This window comes from Nicotiana attenuata, chromosome 2 (genome assembly GCF_001879085.1).
Source record: "Nicotiana attenuata strain UT chromosome 2, NIATTr2, whole genome shotgun sequence".
Lineage (NCBI taxonomy): Eukaryota > Viridiplantae > Streptophyta > Magnoliopsida > Solanales > Solanaceae > Nicotiana > Nicotiana attenuata.
Genome location: NC_031990.1, coordinates 74,568,072 through 74,582,396, shown reverse-complemented (window position 1 = coordinate 74,582,396; position 14,325 = coordinate 74,568,072). Strand labels below are relative to the sequence as shown.

Here is a 14,325-nt window from a genome sequence, read left to right as displayed (position 1 = left end):
AGTAATAAGCTGGAATCTGAAACTATACGCTAAACTGTCAGCTGAAACTGAAACTTAATGCAGAAATTGAGTCCATAAGTGATATCTAAAATAGAAACTGAGTTATATATATTTTAAGACATAACTTTGCTAAAAATTATTACGCATAATGGCCATGCGTATGTGATCACCCGGGAACACGTACGTGGGAGTGTCGGCCTATTCCCCCAACAAACATTTGGCATCTGCGAGCATGGGGTAGGTAAACCTGACATCATGGCACTCACACTGGGGGAGATTGACCACTTCTCCCTACTGAATGTGATCAAATTGATGCATGAATTTATGTTAAAAGTGAATACTTAACTGAATGTGAATATCACAAATAAAGGCACATAACAATTGGAAATATACATAAGCATGTATTCATGTCACATATAATGCCGTACTGAATAAGAATAAGTGAACTGAGTATTGGATAATGAGAACACATGACTTAGCTTTATCTAACACATGGAGCACAAGGGTTCTAATGGAATTCCCTACTTGGAAAGTAAACCTCAACTCACCTCAAGTCTTAGCTCCAATTTGTCCTTTCAAACTTCCCGGGAGTTCAGAAACTCACGATCTACAAATATTTGGGCTAGAATTGTAACGACCCAATCGGTCATTTTGAGCATTTGCACTTTGCTCGGGAGTTTGAGGGCTTGAGAAGCTTCGTATGATGTATTATGACTTATGGGAATCGTCGTTTTTGATTATCAGGTTATTCAGAATTGATTTGGAAGAATGGATTTTATAATTAAAGCTTTAAGTTGGCAGAGTTGACCAATTTTGACTTTTTAGCATTTGACCTCACATTTGAGTTTGATGGTTTCGTTAGGCCCGGATGGTGATTTTGGACTTGGGCATATGCCCGTATTGACATTTGGATATTTCTAGAAGGTATCAATACTATTTGGCGAAAGTTGAAAAGTTGAAAGGTTTGGAATGTCATAAGATTAACCGGGAGTTGACTTTGATGATATCGGGTTCGAATTGTGGTTCTGGGGATTGGAATAGCTTCGTTAAGTTATCTGGGACTTGTGTGCAAAATTTGTGTTCCTTAGAGTTGATTTGATATGTTTCGGCCCGAGTTTGAAAGTTGAAAGTTCATTTAAGTTTGATTTGAGGTGCGATTCATCATTTCGATGTTGTTACATTTGATTTGAGGCCTCTATTAGGACCGTGTTATGTTGTGGAACTTTTTGAAATATTTTGACGGGGTCCCGACGGGCTCGGGTGAGTTTCGGACGAGGTTCAGATGATTTTGGAAATTTTGGCTAAGGCTGGTTTGGCAGAGGCTTTGGTGTGACCGCACCTGCGAAGCTTTGGGCGCAGGTGCGGAGCCGCAAAAGCGGTAGTGTCATCGTAGAAGCAAAAGAAGACTGGGCTTCGAGTCATTGTAGGTACAGAATTTGAGTTGCATCTACGACTTCGCAGAAGTGGGGAAAATGGGCGCAGAAGCGAGAGGCAGCGCGGGTGCGTGAAGTTGGTTTGCACCTGCGATTGTGCAGGAGCGGAGCCTATTGTCGCAGGTGGGAAGAGACCTAGACAGATCCTTTAAGTTAGAGGGTTCAACTTTTTAGTCATTTTTGTGTTTTGAAGCTCGGTTTGGGCGACCTTTGAGAGGAATTTCACCACACGAATTGGGGTAAGTATTCTTAACTCGATTTTGATTTTCTTTCATGAATCGATCTTCATTTTTGGTATTTGATTGAGGATTTCAAGAGAGAACTTGGGGTTTTTTTGACTAAAGTTTCATAGAGCGAATTCTTGAGTTTTGAACACCGATTTGGAGTCGGATATGAAAGAAACTAGTATTGTTGGATTCGTAATTGAATGGGTTGTTGGATTTTGTGAGCTTTGTCAAGTTCTGAGGTGCGGGCCCAGGTTGGGCTTTTGTGTTGATTTTGGACTTTTGATTAAAGATTCGACCTTTATCGATGGGTTTTTTCCCTTTGGCATTATTTGATGTACTTGAGTTGCTTTTGGCTAGTTTTGAGCCGTTCAAAGGTCGGTACGCACGAGATGGCAAATTTGGAGCATCGTTTGGCTTGCTCGGTATTTGATTGGCTTGTTCGAGGTAAGTAACACTTCTAAACTTGGTGCTGAGGGTATGAAACCCCAAATTACATGTTATGTGATTGATGTTGAGGTGACGCGCATGCTAGGCGACGGACGTGTGGGCATGCACCGTGTGAATTGTGTTTTAGTCGATTCCATGGAACTTTGTAGCTATCTTATCTGAATAGTTTTATTGTACTCTATGTGTTGGAGAACCTGAGCTGTAATTGATGCTAGAAATCGTGCTTAGGCCATGTCCGATATTTTTAGGACCCATAGAGGTCGTATTACTATTGAATTACTTGTTTAAATTTACAATTGTGAACTCAGTCACATCTATCGTTTGCATATCATAACTCAGTCTCTATTACCATCCATTGTTATAGCATATCATCAAGACGGGCTGCTTTTCATGACATTGTGAGCCTGAGAGACTGGAGAGATTAATGACTGAGTGAGGTCGAGGGCCTGATTGTGAATGATAATTAATGGATCGAGTAGCACCCAGGAATATGTTTTTTTTTTACTTATGCCTGCATCTGGCTTATTATAGCGCTTGGGCTGAAGGAGCCCCTCTGGAGTCTGCACCCCCATAGTGAGCGTCGTGGATATTATATTGGGATGGAGTTCCCTGGGCATGTAATTGCTCTATATATTCACATTTGGGATGGAGTTCCCTGGGCATGGAGTTGCCCTATACATTCATATTTAGGTTGGATCTACCCTGTTCAGTATTGAGTGACTGAGTGTGTCGAGTGATTGAGCGTGATGAGTGGATAGTACGAGACATTGAGGTTGATTACTCTGAGAGTGTGAGTACATGAGTTCATCACTAAGATGCATTGCATGACATGCTTACTTGAGATATATGCATAGAGATGCATTTCTTTCTGCTACCCGTTTTTTGGTGACATTCATGATTTCACCTGTATCGACATGTAGGCAAGAGATGTATTTCCCTCATGCTATCTGAAAAATGAAACATCATATTTATTGTTGAAAGGTTTTTTTTGTAAGAATCATAGTTTTCAAACTTATTTATATATTTTTCGGGGTTTTCGGTAAAAGATTTGGGATCTACTGTTATACTTAAAAAACTTGCCTATTTTCCGAAAATGTGAATGAGCTGAGTTATTTCTTGTACCATATTTATTATACTATTATGAACTATTGCTGGTTATTGGAGTTCGACTCTGACCCTTGTCCCAGCTCATCACTACTTTCATCCTAAGGTTAGGTTTGTTACTTATTGAGTACATGGGGTCAGTTGTACTCATACTACACTTCTGCACCTTGAGTGTAGATGTTGGATGTTGATGTTGCTGCGTACGGCGGGAGCTGGATCAGAAGATGTACCTGTGTTCCAGTTATGGCTATCACTTGTCATTGGTAGTTTTAGATTCGAATTATGTTCATTTACATTTCGAACATATGTTGTAATTATTACAGTTCAGGCTTGTAAAAACCTTACTCTTAGAAGCTCATGATTTGTACTACCAGTCCTTGAGAATTCTTTGTATAATATTTTAGTTGTATTGTCATTTCTTCTCTTCTCGCTCAATCCCTTGCTTCTTGCTCCAACTTAGGAGTAGGAGCTTTAGAACAAACATAATAAATAAAAACAAACAAAGATAGTTAGCATAGATAGGAGTCTATCTCTAGTAGGCGTCGATTTTGTTCCTTCCTCTCGCTTCACTCGAGCATCTTCAAACCTCACTCCGGTGAATGCCTATGAATTACTTCCAAGAAAGCGACCGTTCACGTCAGGAATAGAGGCCATTAAGGATGTACTTGTTTTTCCTTTTTTTCGTCGAGATTAGGTTGGTGTTCAGTGTACATCTTTTCCAGCCAGATAGCGAGCGATCACTCAGCAATGAACACTAACTGAAAGCGGCCGAGAATGAGCCATCATCCCAGGTCAGGCTCCCGAAAGGACCAGTAGCAGGGGAAGGGGATAGCACCGGTCTTCACTCTAATACTATTCTTCTTTGAGAAGATGTCGTCATTACCACTGCGTACCCGCCGGCCCCTGACCTGCCTCCGATTACTGATAGTGAATTTGTTTTCAATTATCCTAAGCCAAGATGGGAAGAATTGAAACATCGTCATATGCTCTAATTCGGTTAGAGGATAGACAGATTCGATTCACATTGGATAGCGATTCTTTTTCAGTGCTTTAATGTTGTGTTCAAATAATAACCTATAAGAAAAATGGCAAATATCATTTGTATTGGTTTATTGTAAACTGGCTTACCTAGAGGGTTGGGTTAGGTGCCATAACAGCTAGTTTGATCTTAGTTCGTGACAATTTGGTATTAGAGCTCTAGGTTCATAGGTTCTACGAGTCATGAGAAAGTGTCTAGTTGAGTCTTGCAGATCGGTATGATGACGTCCATGCCTATCTTCGAGAGGCTACAGGACATTTAGGATAAACATCTCATCTTTCTTTCCTTATCATGCGGCATTGATTCATCATGAACCGTAACTCTTTAAATATCGTCCACGCACTGTTAAGCGCAAGTGAGCTGATAATAGGTGAATTTAACTATAATTAGGCCCTAAAGAACCACCTTCTCGTATAGTTTTGATGATAAAAGTGATAACAAAATGCTCTGATTAGTACTTTTCATGTTTTGCATGTGATATATGATAAGAGAAGGCAATAGAGTACTTTTGGGATCAATTATGGAGAAAAAGAGGCCAATCGTAAAATTTTGCCAAGTGAACCAAGCGAAGCAGCTCAAGCCAGGCCTGAAGAAGGACTGCCGTGGTTCCACCGCGATCGCGGCAGAACCGCGGTAGAAGGCTGTCTCGGATAAGTTGAGATTCAGAGAAGGTGTGTGGCCGCGGTTTGACCGCGACCGCGGCAGAACCGCGGCAGAGGCGGAAAAGTTCAGGGACTTAAGTGCAAAACACGGGATTTTTAGCTCGAAACCCTATTTTAAATACTAGACTTCGCCCAAAGGAGGAGGGATTGTATTGGAGAATATTTTAGCAAGCAAAACAATTGTAAGAGATCACCTAAAACATCATATCTTCTTCTTCTTTAATTTTTCTTGCAATTATGATTATGAATATTGTTCTAGTTTATTTACCCATAGTCATGAGCAGCTAAATCTTTTGTCTAGGGTTTTGATGGAACCTATTGAGGGATGAACTTCTTGTTTATGTGAATACAGTTTGCCAGTTTAATTTCTATTTGTTCAACTACGTGTTTGTTGTAGTTAATTGACAGGATCCTCAATTAGCTGTGCCTATTTAGTGTGCATAACTCGGGAGAGGGTGCATATTTAGGTGAATGTTGAACAACACCACTCCCAAAGTATAAGAGGGATCTATAACTGCGGGTTTAAAGGCGGAATTAGGAATAACAAAGACTTGGGTGCAATCTTAAGTGAACTGTGATAAATAAAGCTAGCTAGTGTATCTCGGGAGAGTGCATTTAGAAAATTACTGTGATTACATCGGAGAGATTTACGGTAAGAAGAGCGTTCATGATTGATAGAATGTGTTGGTGAATTTGTATGAAACATAAACAGAAGGAATTCCATCAATAGGGGAAATCATTACCTTAGCGCTTTCTCATTATTGTTTACAGCTTAGCATCTTTAATTTGCAGCTATAAATTACTGTTAATCTTAGTTATTAAAAACACCATCAACTGTGATTCTCAACGTTTGGGAAATTGATTCTAAAGAGTTTAGTAGGTCAAAAGATAGTGATTGATAGGTTAATTCCCTGTGGATTCGACTCTGGGCACAATACTCAGGTTATATTTGCAACGTCCGCATTGTCCTTTTTATAAGGCATAGTTGGGCGTGATCATGAGCGCTCGGTATCAGCTGTACATCGACGACTTTTGATTCCATGGATAAGGTATGAGATGTGATTTTTGTGTGCTGAGAATCGGCCAGTCTGGAAGTCTTGAGGCAGGGTTTTGACTGTTGCTTGAGCACGGGGATTTCGGTTGTGTGAGCATGTGCTTTTGTACTTATATGACCTGTAGTGTCCCTATGAGTGAAATTTGCGGCTCGATGAGTGGTTGGATGGCTATATGATGAGTGTGATATGATGGCGGAATGTGTTCGAGTGGTTTGAATGTGACGAGATTGTCACGACCCAAACTGATGGGGCGTTACGAGTGCCCGAGTTCTACCTATCGAACACCACTATGCATACGTCTAAGATATAAACATGAAATAAGTGTAGGTCATGCATAACGTCTGGAAATAAACTACCGATTCATATGAACAATATACGTGGGAAAACATGACCAAAAGACACACACACACACACACACAGATATATATATATATATATATATATATATATATATATATATATATATATATATATATATATGGAATAAGATAGGGCGAGCCGACAAGGGCACATACCATCCAACTATACATGACTGTCTACAGACCTCTAACAGAATGTACAACTGCATAAATGACGGGACTAGGCTTCGTCATACCCATATGTATACAAGAGTATTGTACCAAAACTCAATAGCAGCTTAGGATCAAATAGAGCACACGAACTCTCGCTGAGCAAGGATCCTAAGATGGGGCACCGTCAACCTGTCTGCCTGCACATGCGGGCATGAAATGCAAGCCCCCAGGCAATAGAGGCGTCAGTACGAATAATGTACCGAGTATGTAAGGCACAAAAATTAGTATATGATAGACATGAAAGTAACATGGAGTAAATGACTCAACATGTAAGTTTGAATAGCTCTGTGAATCATGAAACAATTATAATGTCATGCATATGCGTATAAATATCATATCATGCATAGGTATATGCGTACATAACATCATCAAGCCTGTGAGGGGATCCCATCATATCATCTCAGCCTCTATGGCTGAAATCACAAACGTATACCTGCTGATCAGGTGGTGGTGCGTATATAACGTCATAACCTTTCCCCATACCACATATACATATACTATACGCGCATATAACACCATCTGGTCATGGGTCAACATAAATGTATAAATGGATGCAATGCATAATGAGGTAAGTCAATAAGATCTCTCAAAATGTCATGAGACCCATGAACAGACAATATGATAGTAGTACATATGGGGAATCTAGAACATAGGCAACCCTAGTACTTCTAATAATGGGATCATATATGAAGGTTGTGTGCTTGCTCGTTTCGTTGTATCATATGGATCATGCCAAAAGGAAAGAAGGGATAGCCTTAACATACCTCAAGTCATCAATGCAACTTTACAACAAGCTTATGATAACTAGCGCGCCAACCTTGTAATAAAGAAATACATGCACAACTTAGATGGCGCTAGTATATTATGTATCTCAAATGATAAATTGATTCTAAAATAAAACGGGCAGCATTTCCCCTAATTTTTCTTCTCCCTCAAGCCTACTATAGGCCAGATAGCGAGCGACTACTCAGCAATGAAAAATAATTGAAAGCGGCTGGGAATGAGCCATCATCCCAGGTCAGGCGACCCGAAAGGACCAGTAGCTGGGGAAGGGGATAGCACCGGTCTTGACTCTAATACTATTCTTCTTTGAGAAGATGCTGGCATTACCATTGCATTCCGGCTGACCCCTAACCTGCCTCCAATTACTGATAGTCAATTCGTTTTCCATTATCCTAATCCGGGATGGGAAGAATTGCAACATCGGCATATGCGCTAATTCACTTAGAGGATACATAGATTCGATTCACGGTGGATAGAGATTCTTTTCAGTGCTTTAATGTTTTGTTCAAAGAATAACCTATAAGAAAAATTGCAAATATCATTTGTACTAGTTTATTGTTGACTGGCTTACCTAGCGGTTTGGGTTAGGTGCCACCACCGCTAGTTGGATTTTTATTCGTAACAAGTTGGTATTAGAGCTCTAGGTTCATAGGTTCTACGAGTCATGAGCAAGTGTTTTGTTAAGTCTTGCGGATGGATATGATGACGTCCATGCCTATCTTCGAGAGGCTACAGGACATTTTGGATAAACTTCACATCTTTCTTTCCTTACCGTGCGACATTGATTCATCTTGAAGCGTAACTCTTTGAATTCCGTCCATGCAATCGTATGCGTATGTAAGCGCTCGGTATCGGCTATACATCGACGGCTTGTGATTCCACAGATAAGGTGTGAGATGTGATTTCTGTGTGCTGAGGATGGTCCAGTTTGGAGGACATGAGGCCGAGCTTTGACTATAGCTTGAGCACGGGGATTTCAGTTGTGTGAGCATGTGCTTTTGTACTTATATGTCTAGTAGTGTCCCTATGAGTGAAATTTGCGGCTCAATGAGTGATTGGATGGCTATATGATGAGTGTGATGTGATTGCGGAATGGGTTCGAGTGGTTTGGATGTGATGAGAATGTCACGATCCAAACCGATGGAGCATGACGAGTGCCTGAGTTCTACCTATCGAACACCCATATGCATACGTCTAAGATATAAACATGAAATAAGTGTAGGTCATGCATAACGTCTGGAAATAAACTACCGATTCATATGAACAATATATGTGGGAAAACATGACCGAAAGACATATATATATATATATATATATATATATATGAATACGGTAGGGTGAGTCGACAAGGCCACACACTATCCAACTATACATGACTGTCTACAGACCTCTAACAGAGTGTACAACTGTATAAAGGACGGGACTGGGCCCCGTCATACCCATATGTATACAAAAGTATTGTACCAAAACTCAATAGCAGCTCAGGAACAAATGGAGCACACCAACTCTTGCTGAGCAAGGATCCTAAGATGGGGGACCATCAGCCTATCTACCTACACCTGCGGGCATGAAACGCATGCCCCAGGCAATAGGGGCGTCAGTACAAATAATGTACCGAGTATGTAAGGCACAAAAATAGTATATAACAGAAATGAAAGAAACATGGAGTAAAGTACTCAACATGTAAGTCTGAATAGCTTTATGAATCATGAAACATTTATAATGTCATACATATGCGAATAAATATCATATCATGCATAGTATAAGGATACATAACATCATCAAGCCTCTAAGGGCATCCCATTGTATCATCTCAGCCTCTATGGGCGAAAGCATAAACATATACCAGCTGATTAGGTGGTGGTGCGTATATAACGCCATAACCTTTCCCCATACCACATATATATATACTATACGCGTATATAACGCCATCTAGTCATGGGTCAATATACATGTATAAATGGATGCAATGCATAATGAAGTAAGTCAATAAGATCTCTAGAAATGTCGTGAGACCCATGAACAGACAATATGATAGTAGGACATATGGGGAATCTAGAACATAGGAAAACCTAGTACTTCTATGAATGGGATCATATATGAAAGTTGTGTGCTTGCTCGTTTTGTTGTATCATATGGATCATACCAAAGGAAATAAGGTATAGCCTTAACATACATCAAGTCGTCAATGCAACTCAACAACAAGCTTATGATAACTAGCGCGCCAACCCTACAACAAATAAATACATGCACAACTTAGACGGCGCTAGTATATTACATATCTCAAACGATAACTCGATTCTAAAATAAAATGGGAAACATTTTACTGTTCCCTCAAGACTACAATAGGCGAGATACAAACACACTACAATCAGCAACTCAAAACCAACCTAATTACAATTCAGGAACTTCAGTACAACAAAAACCCCAAATATACCATAACACATCCAATCAACAAGTTATCAATTAGCCTGAAACTGCAACAACGAGCGACCAACATACTAGCCTATCACATATGGCATTTCTCCATGCCCTTTTATCCTTCCAAACTCCGTAAATCAGCAGCACAATAGGCCAACACGAGTGAACTACAAAATAGTCTACTAAAAGTGGGAAAAAATCGAACTCACGGCTTCTGATCACCGTCTTGTGAGTTCTAACTATTGGGAAACCAATTTATCCACCTTCCTTGATATTTAAACACTTAAATACAGAAATTAGAAGTTTCTTAACTATGAATTACCTTGCAAAACTAGAACTACAACTAAAAAAGAGAGGCGGTATAATGATACTTACGTCGTAGTGATCGTTCTGATATTATCGCTTCTCGATTTCGCACCCAAGATGTTACTATTCTTTGAAACCCTTTAGAGAGCTCAAGGATAGGTTTTTATTGTGTTCTCTGGTCGGGATATATGTAAAACTAAAGAGAGAGACGAGCTAAGACCTATATATCAACTTTTGAAAAGTCAAAGAGGTGCTAGCTTGGCACCCTCGCATTGGCCCATCTTCCGACGCTTATATCTTTTATCTGGATGTCCTATGAACGAACGATTAAGTGTGCTAGAAACTACATTCCATGATCTTCAATTTGGTATATAATATTTTCCAAAAAGACCTCATATAGAACATAAAATTTATTTCTCAAAAAGCTCTGTTACAAGGCAAATCTTTAGTCGATTTTTCCGCAACTTAAATCTGATTTTTCCCAAACTTTATATTTTCTATCCAAGTATCATATATAGTCATATTATGACTTTAAAATCATTTAATTCATTATTAGAATGTCTCATGTTAATTATACGTCACCTTGGGACGCACATGGTGTAACAATCTTCCCCCTTAGAAACATTCGTCCTCGAATGTTAAACTCCCAGAGATCTATAGAAATTTTGGTAGAGTCTCCTCTGTAACGGTACCACTACCAACCTGCCAGATAGAAAATCCAACAATACAAAGCCACACAGGGCCACAATCATCAATAACTCTAATGGCCTCACACGACCAATTACAATAACTAACATAAGAATCAAGTACCATATACGTACCTAAGGTTGTGATGTCTCAGTCCGATCCTCCTTCGGAAGCGGAAGCAAGTGAGGATACCTAGACTTCATGTCTTTTTCAGCTTCCCCAGTCATCTCCTCCACATTATTGTTCCTCCAAAGTACTTTAACCAAAGATACATCTTTTGTTCTCAATCTCCGAACCTATCTACCTAGTATAGCAATGGGAGCTTCCTCATATGATAACTGCTCTGTGATATGAACATCGTCAATTGGAATGACTCTAGAAGGATCTCCTATACACATACAGAGCATAGGCACATGAAAAACTAGATGTACTGACTCCAAGTTGGAAGGCAAGTCTAACTCATATGCTACCTGGCCTATTCTGCGTATGATCTTATAGGGTCCAATGTACCGAGGGCTAAGCTTTCCTTTCTTACCAAATCTCATAATGCCTTTCATCGGTGATACCGTTAGAAATACCCAGTCATCTACCTGAAACTCCAAGTCTCGTAGTCGATTATCTGTATAGGACTTCTGGCGACTCTCAGCTACTAATAACCTTTTCCATATAAGTTTAATCTTCTCAACTACCTGTTGTATCAACTCTGGTCCTACTAACTTAGTTTCCCCAACCTCGAACAATCCGATAGGTGACCTACACTTCCATCCGTAAAGAGCTTCGTATGGAGCCATCAGAATGTTGTAATGATAGCTATTATTATATGCGAACTCAATAAGTGGAAGAAGATCATGCCAAATACCCCTGAAGTCTATCACACAGGACCGTAGCATATCCTCTAGTGTCTGAATAGTACGCTCAGCCTGACCGTCTGTCTGGGGATGAAATGCTGAACTAAGACTTACTTGAGTCCCCAATCCTTTTTGGAAGGACTTCCAGAAATTAGCTTTCAACTAAGCACCTCTATCTGAGATAATAGGTATAGGAACACCATGAAGTCGTATTATCTCCTTAATGTACAGCCTTGCATAATCCTCTGCTGAATACGTAGTCTTGACAGGCAGAAAATGGGCTGATTTTATAAGTCTATCAACAATAACCCATATAGAATCAAACTTACGCTGTGTACGAGGTAAGCCTATGATGAAATCCATATTAATTACTTCCCATTTCCAAGTCGAAATCTCTATAGCCTGCAATAATCCACCGGGTTTCTGATGCTCAATCTTAACCTGCTGAAAATTAGGGCACTGAGCAACAAACTCTGCTATATGCTTCTTCATTTCGTCCCACCAGTATATTTCCCTGATATCATGATACATTTTCATCGCTCCTGGATGAACAGAATAACGAGAATAGTGAGTTTCTCCCATAACCTGCTGGCACAGCCATGCCACATTAGGAACACATAATCGACCTCGATATTTGAGGACCCCATCTCCTGTAATCTCAAATGGTGTCTTCTCCTTTTGAGGGATTGTATCTCTATAACGAGTTAGCACATGATCCTCATACTAGCATTCCTTTACATTAGTTACTAAAGATGATGTTGCCGTGCCTTGAATAGTAACTCCGGTATCACCTGAATCTAGTAATCGAAGTCCAAGATTAGCTAGCTGATGAATCTCATGGGCTATCTTACTCTTCTCTGGCTGTAAATGATAGGATACCCATAGATCTACAGCTGAGGGCATCGGCTACTACATTCTCCTTCCCTTGATGGTATAAGATATCAACATCATAGTCTTTTAGTAGCTCCAACCATCGCCTCTGACGTAAATTCAATTCCTTTTGCTTGAAGACATACTGAAGGCTCTTATGATCCGTATAGATATCAACATAAATACCATACAAATAGTGCCTCCACATCTTTAGTGCATGAATCACCACGGCTAACTCTAAATAGTGGGTCGGATAATTCTTCTCGTGCTTTCTTAGCTGTCTAGAAGCATAAACTACAATGTTACCATGTTGCTTTGGTACACAACCCAATCCAATGCCCGAAGCGTCACAATAGATAGCATAACCATCGGTCCCATCTGGGAGTGTCTGAATTGGTGCTGAAGTCAATTTGTCCTTCAATGCCTGGAAACTCCGCTCACAAGCATCAGTCCACTGAAACTTATTTGCCTTCTGAGTCAACTTTGTCAATGGTGCTGAAAGAGAAGAAAAGCCCTCTACAAATCTCCTGTAATAACCTGCCAAACCTAGGAAACTACGAACCTCCATCGGTGTCGTGGGTCTAAGCCAAGTCTTCACTACCTGAATCTTATGTGTATCAACACAGTTTCCCTCATCTGAAGTAATACGTCCAAAGAAAGCTATAAAATTCAACAGTTAGAGAATTTTGTGTACATCTTTCTTTCTTTTAGAACTCTGAGCATAATACGCAAATGATCTGCATGCTCAACCTCTAAACGAGAACAAACCAAACTATCATCTATAAATACAATTAGAAACAGATATAGAAAGGGTCTGAAATGGTTCATCAAGTCCATGAATACTGCTAGGGCATTGGTCAAACCGAACGACATAACACGAAACTCAAAGTGCCTGTATCTGCTCCTGAATGCTGTCTATCTTTCTCTCTAACCCTTACCTGATGGTACCCTGACCTCAAGTCTATCTTCGAGAAACACCTGGCACCCTGCAACTGATGAACTAAATCATCAATCCTCGGGAGAGGGTACATATTCTTGATTGTCGCCTTATTTAACTGTCTGTAATCAATACACATCCGCAAGGAACCATCTTTCTTTCTCACAAATAACACAGGTGCTCCCCACGGTGAAGTATTGGGTTTGATAAAGCCTTTTTCAATCAAATCCCTCAATTGTTCTTTCAACTCTCTCATCTCTACAGGTGCCATTCTATAAGGAAGAATAGATATCGGCCGAGTATTTGGTAATGTGTCAACATCAAAATCAATCTCCCACTCTGGAAGAAGGCCTAGAAGCTCATCGAGAAACTCATTAACCACCGGGATAGGTTGAAGTGTCGGTGACTCTTCTTTCACATCCTGTACCCGAACTAAGTGATAAATATAGCCCTTTCCGATCATCTTCCTTGCCTTGAGATAGGAAATAGACCTACCTCTCGGCGATGTAGTGTTACCTTTCCACTCTAGAACTGGCTCCCCTGGAAACTGAGATCGAACCATCTTTGATCTAAAATCAACGTTAGCATAACAGGAAGCCAACCAATCCATAACCATTATAACATCAAATTCTACCATATCTAGCTCAATCAGGTCTGCTATTGTAGAATGATTAAGAACTATTACTATGCAATCTCTATATACCCGTCTAGCTATCACTGGATCCCAACAAGTGTAGACACCTCTAAAGGTTCAATAAGTTTAGGTTCTATCCCAAACATACTAGCAACCAACGGAGTGACATACGATAAGGTGGAACCTAGATCAATCAATGCATATACATCATATGAGGAGATTGATAATATATCTGTAACAACATCAGGTGAGGACACCTGATCTTGTCGACCCGCTAATGCTTAAACGCGATTCTGAGGA

At 40.0% G+C, this 14,325-nt stretch overlaps 1 protein-coding gene across 1 annotated transcript; it reads right to left on the bottom strand.

The window, feature by feature from the left end:
* LOC109221099 lies at nt 11,033-11,527 on the bottom strand. Its single transcript, XM_019385565.1, has 2 exons — nt 11,272-11,527; nt 11,033-11,124 (listed from the first exon to the last, which is right to left on the bottom strand). Exons 1-2 carry the CDS (start codon nt 11,525-11,527, stop codon nt 11,033-11,035), a joined length of 348 nt encoding a protein of 115 aa, XP_019241110.1.

Excerpts from the sequence above, each read along its gene's own strand:
- LOC109221099 (XM_019385565.1), bottom strand. The coding sequence starts at position 11,527 with ATGGCTCCATACGAAGCTCTTTACGGATGGAAGTGTAGGTCACCTATC. Across the intron at positions 11,125-11,271 it reads GAAAGGCATTATGAGATTTG|GAGATCCTTCTAGAGTCATT; the intron begins GTAAGAAAGGAA and ends GTATGTGTATAG.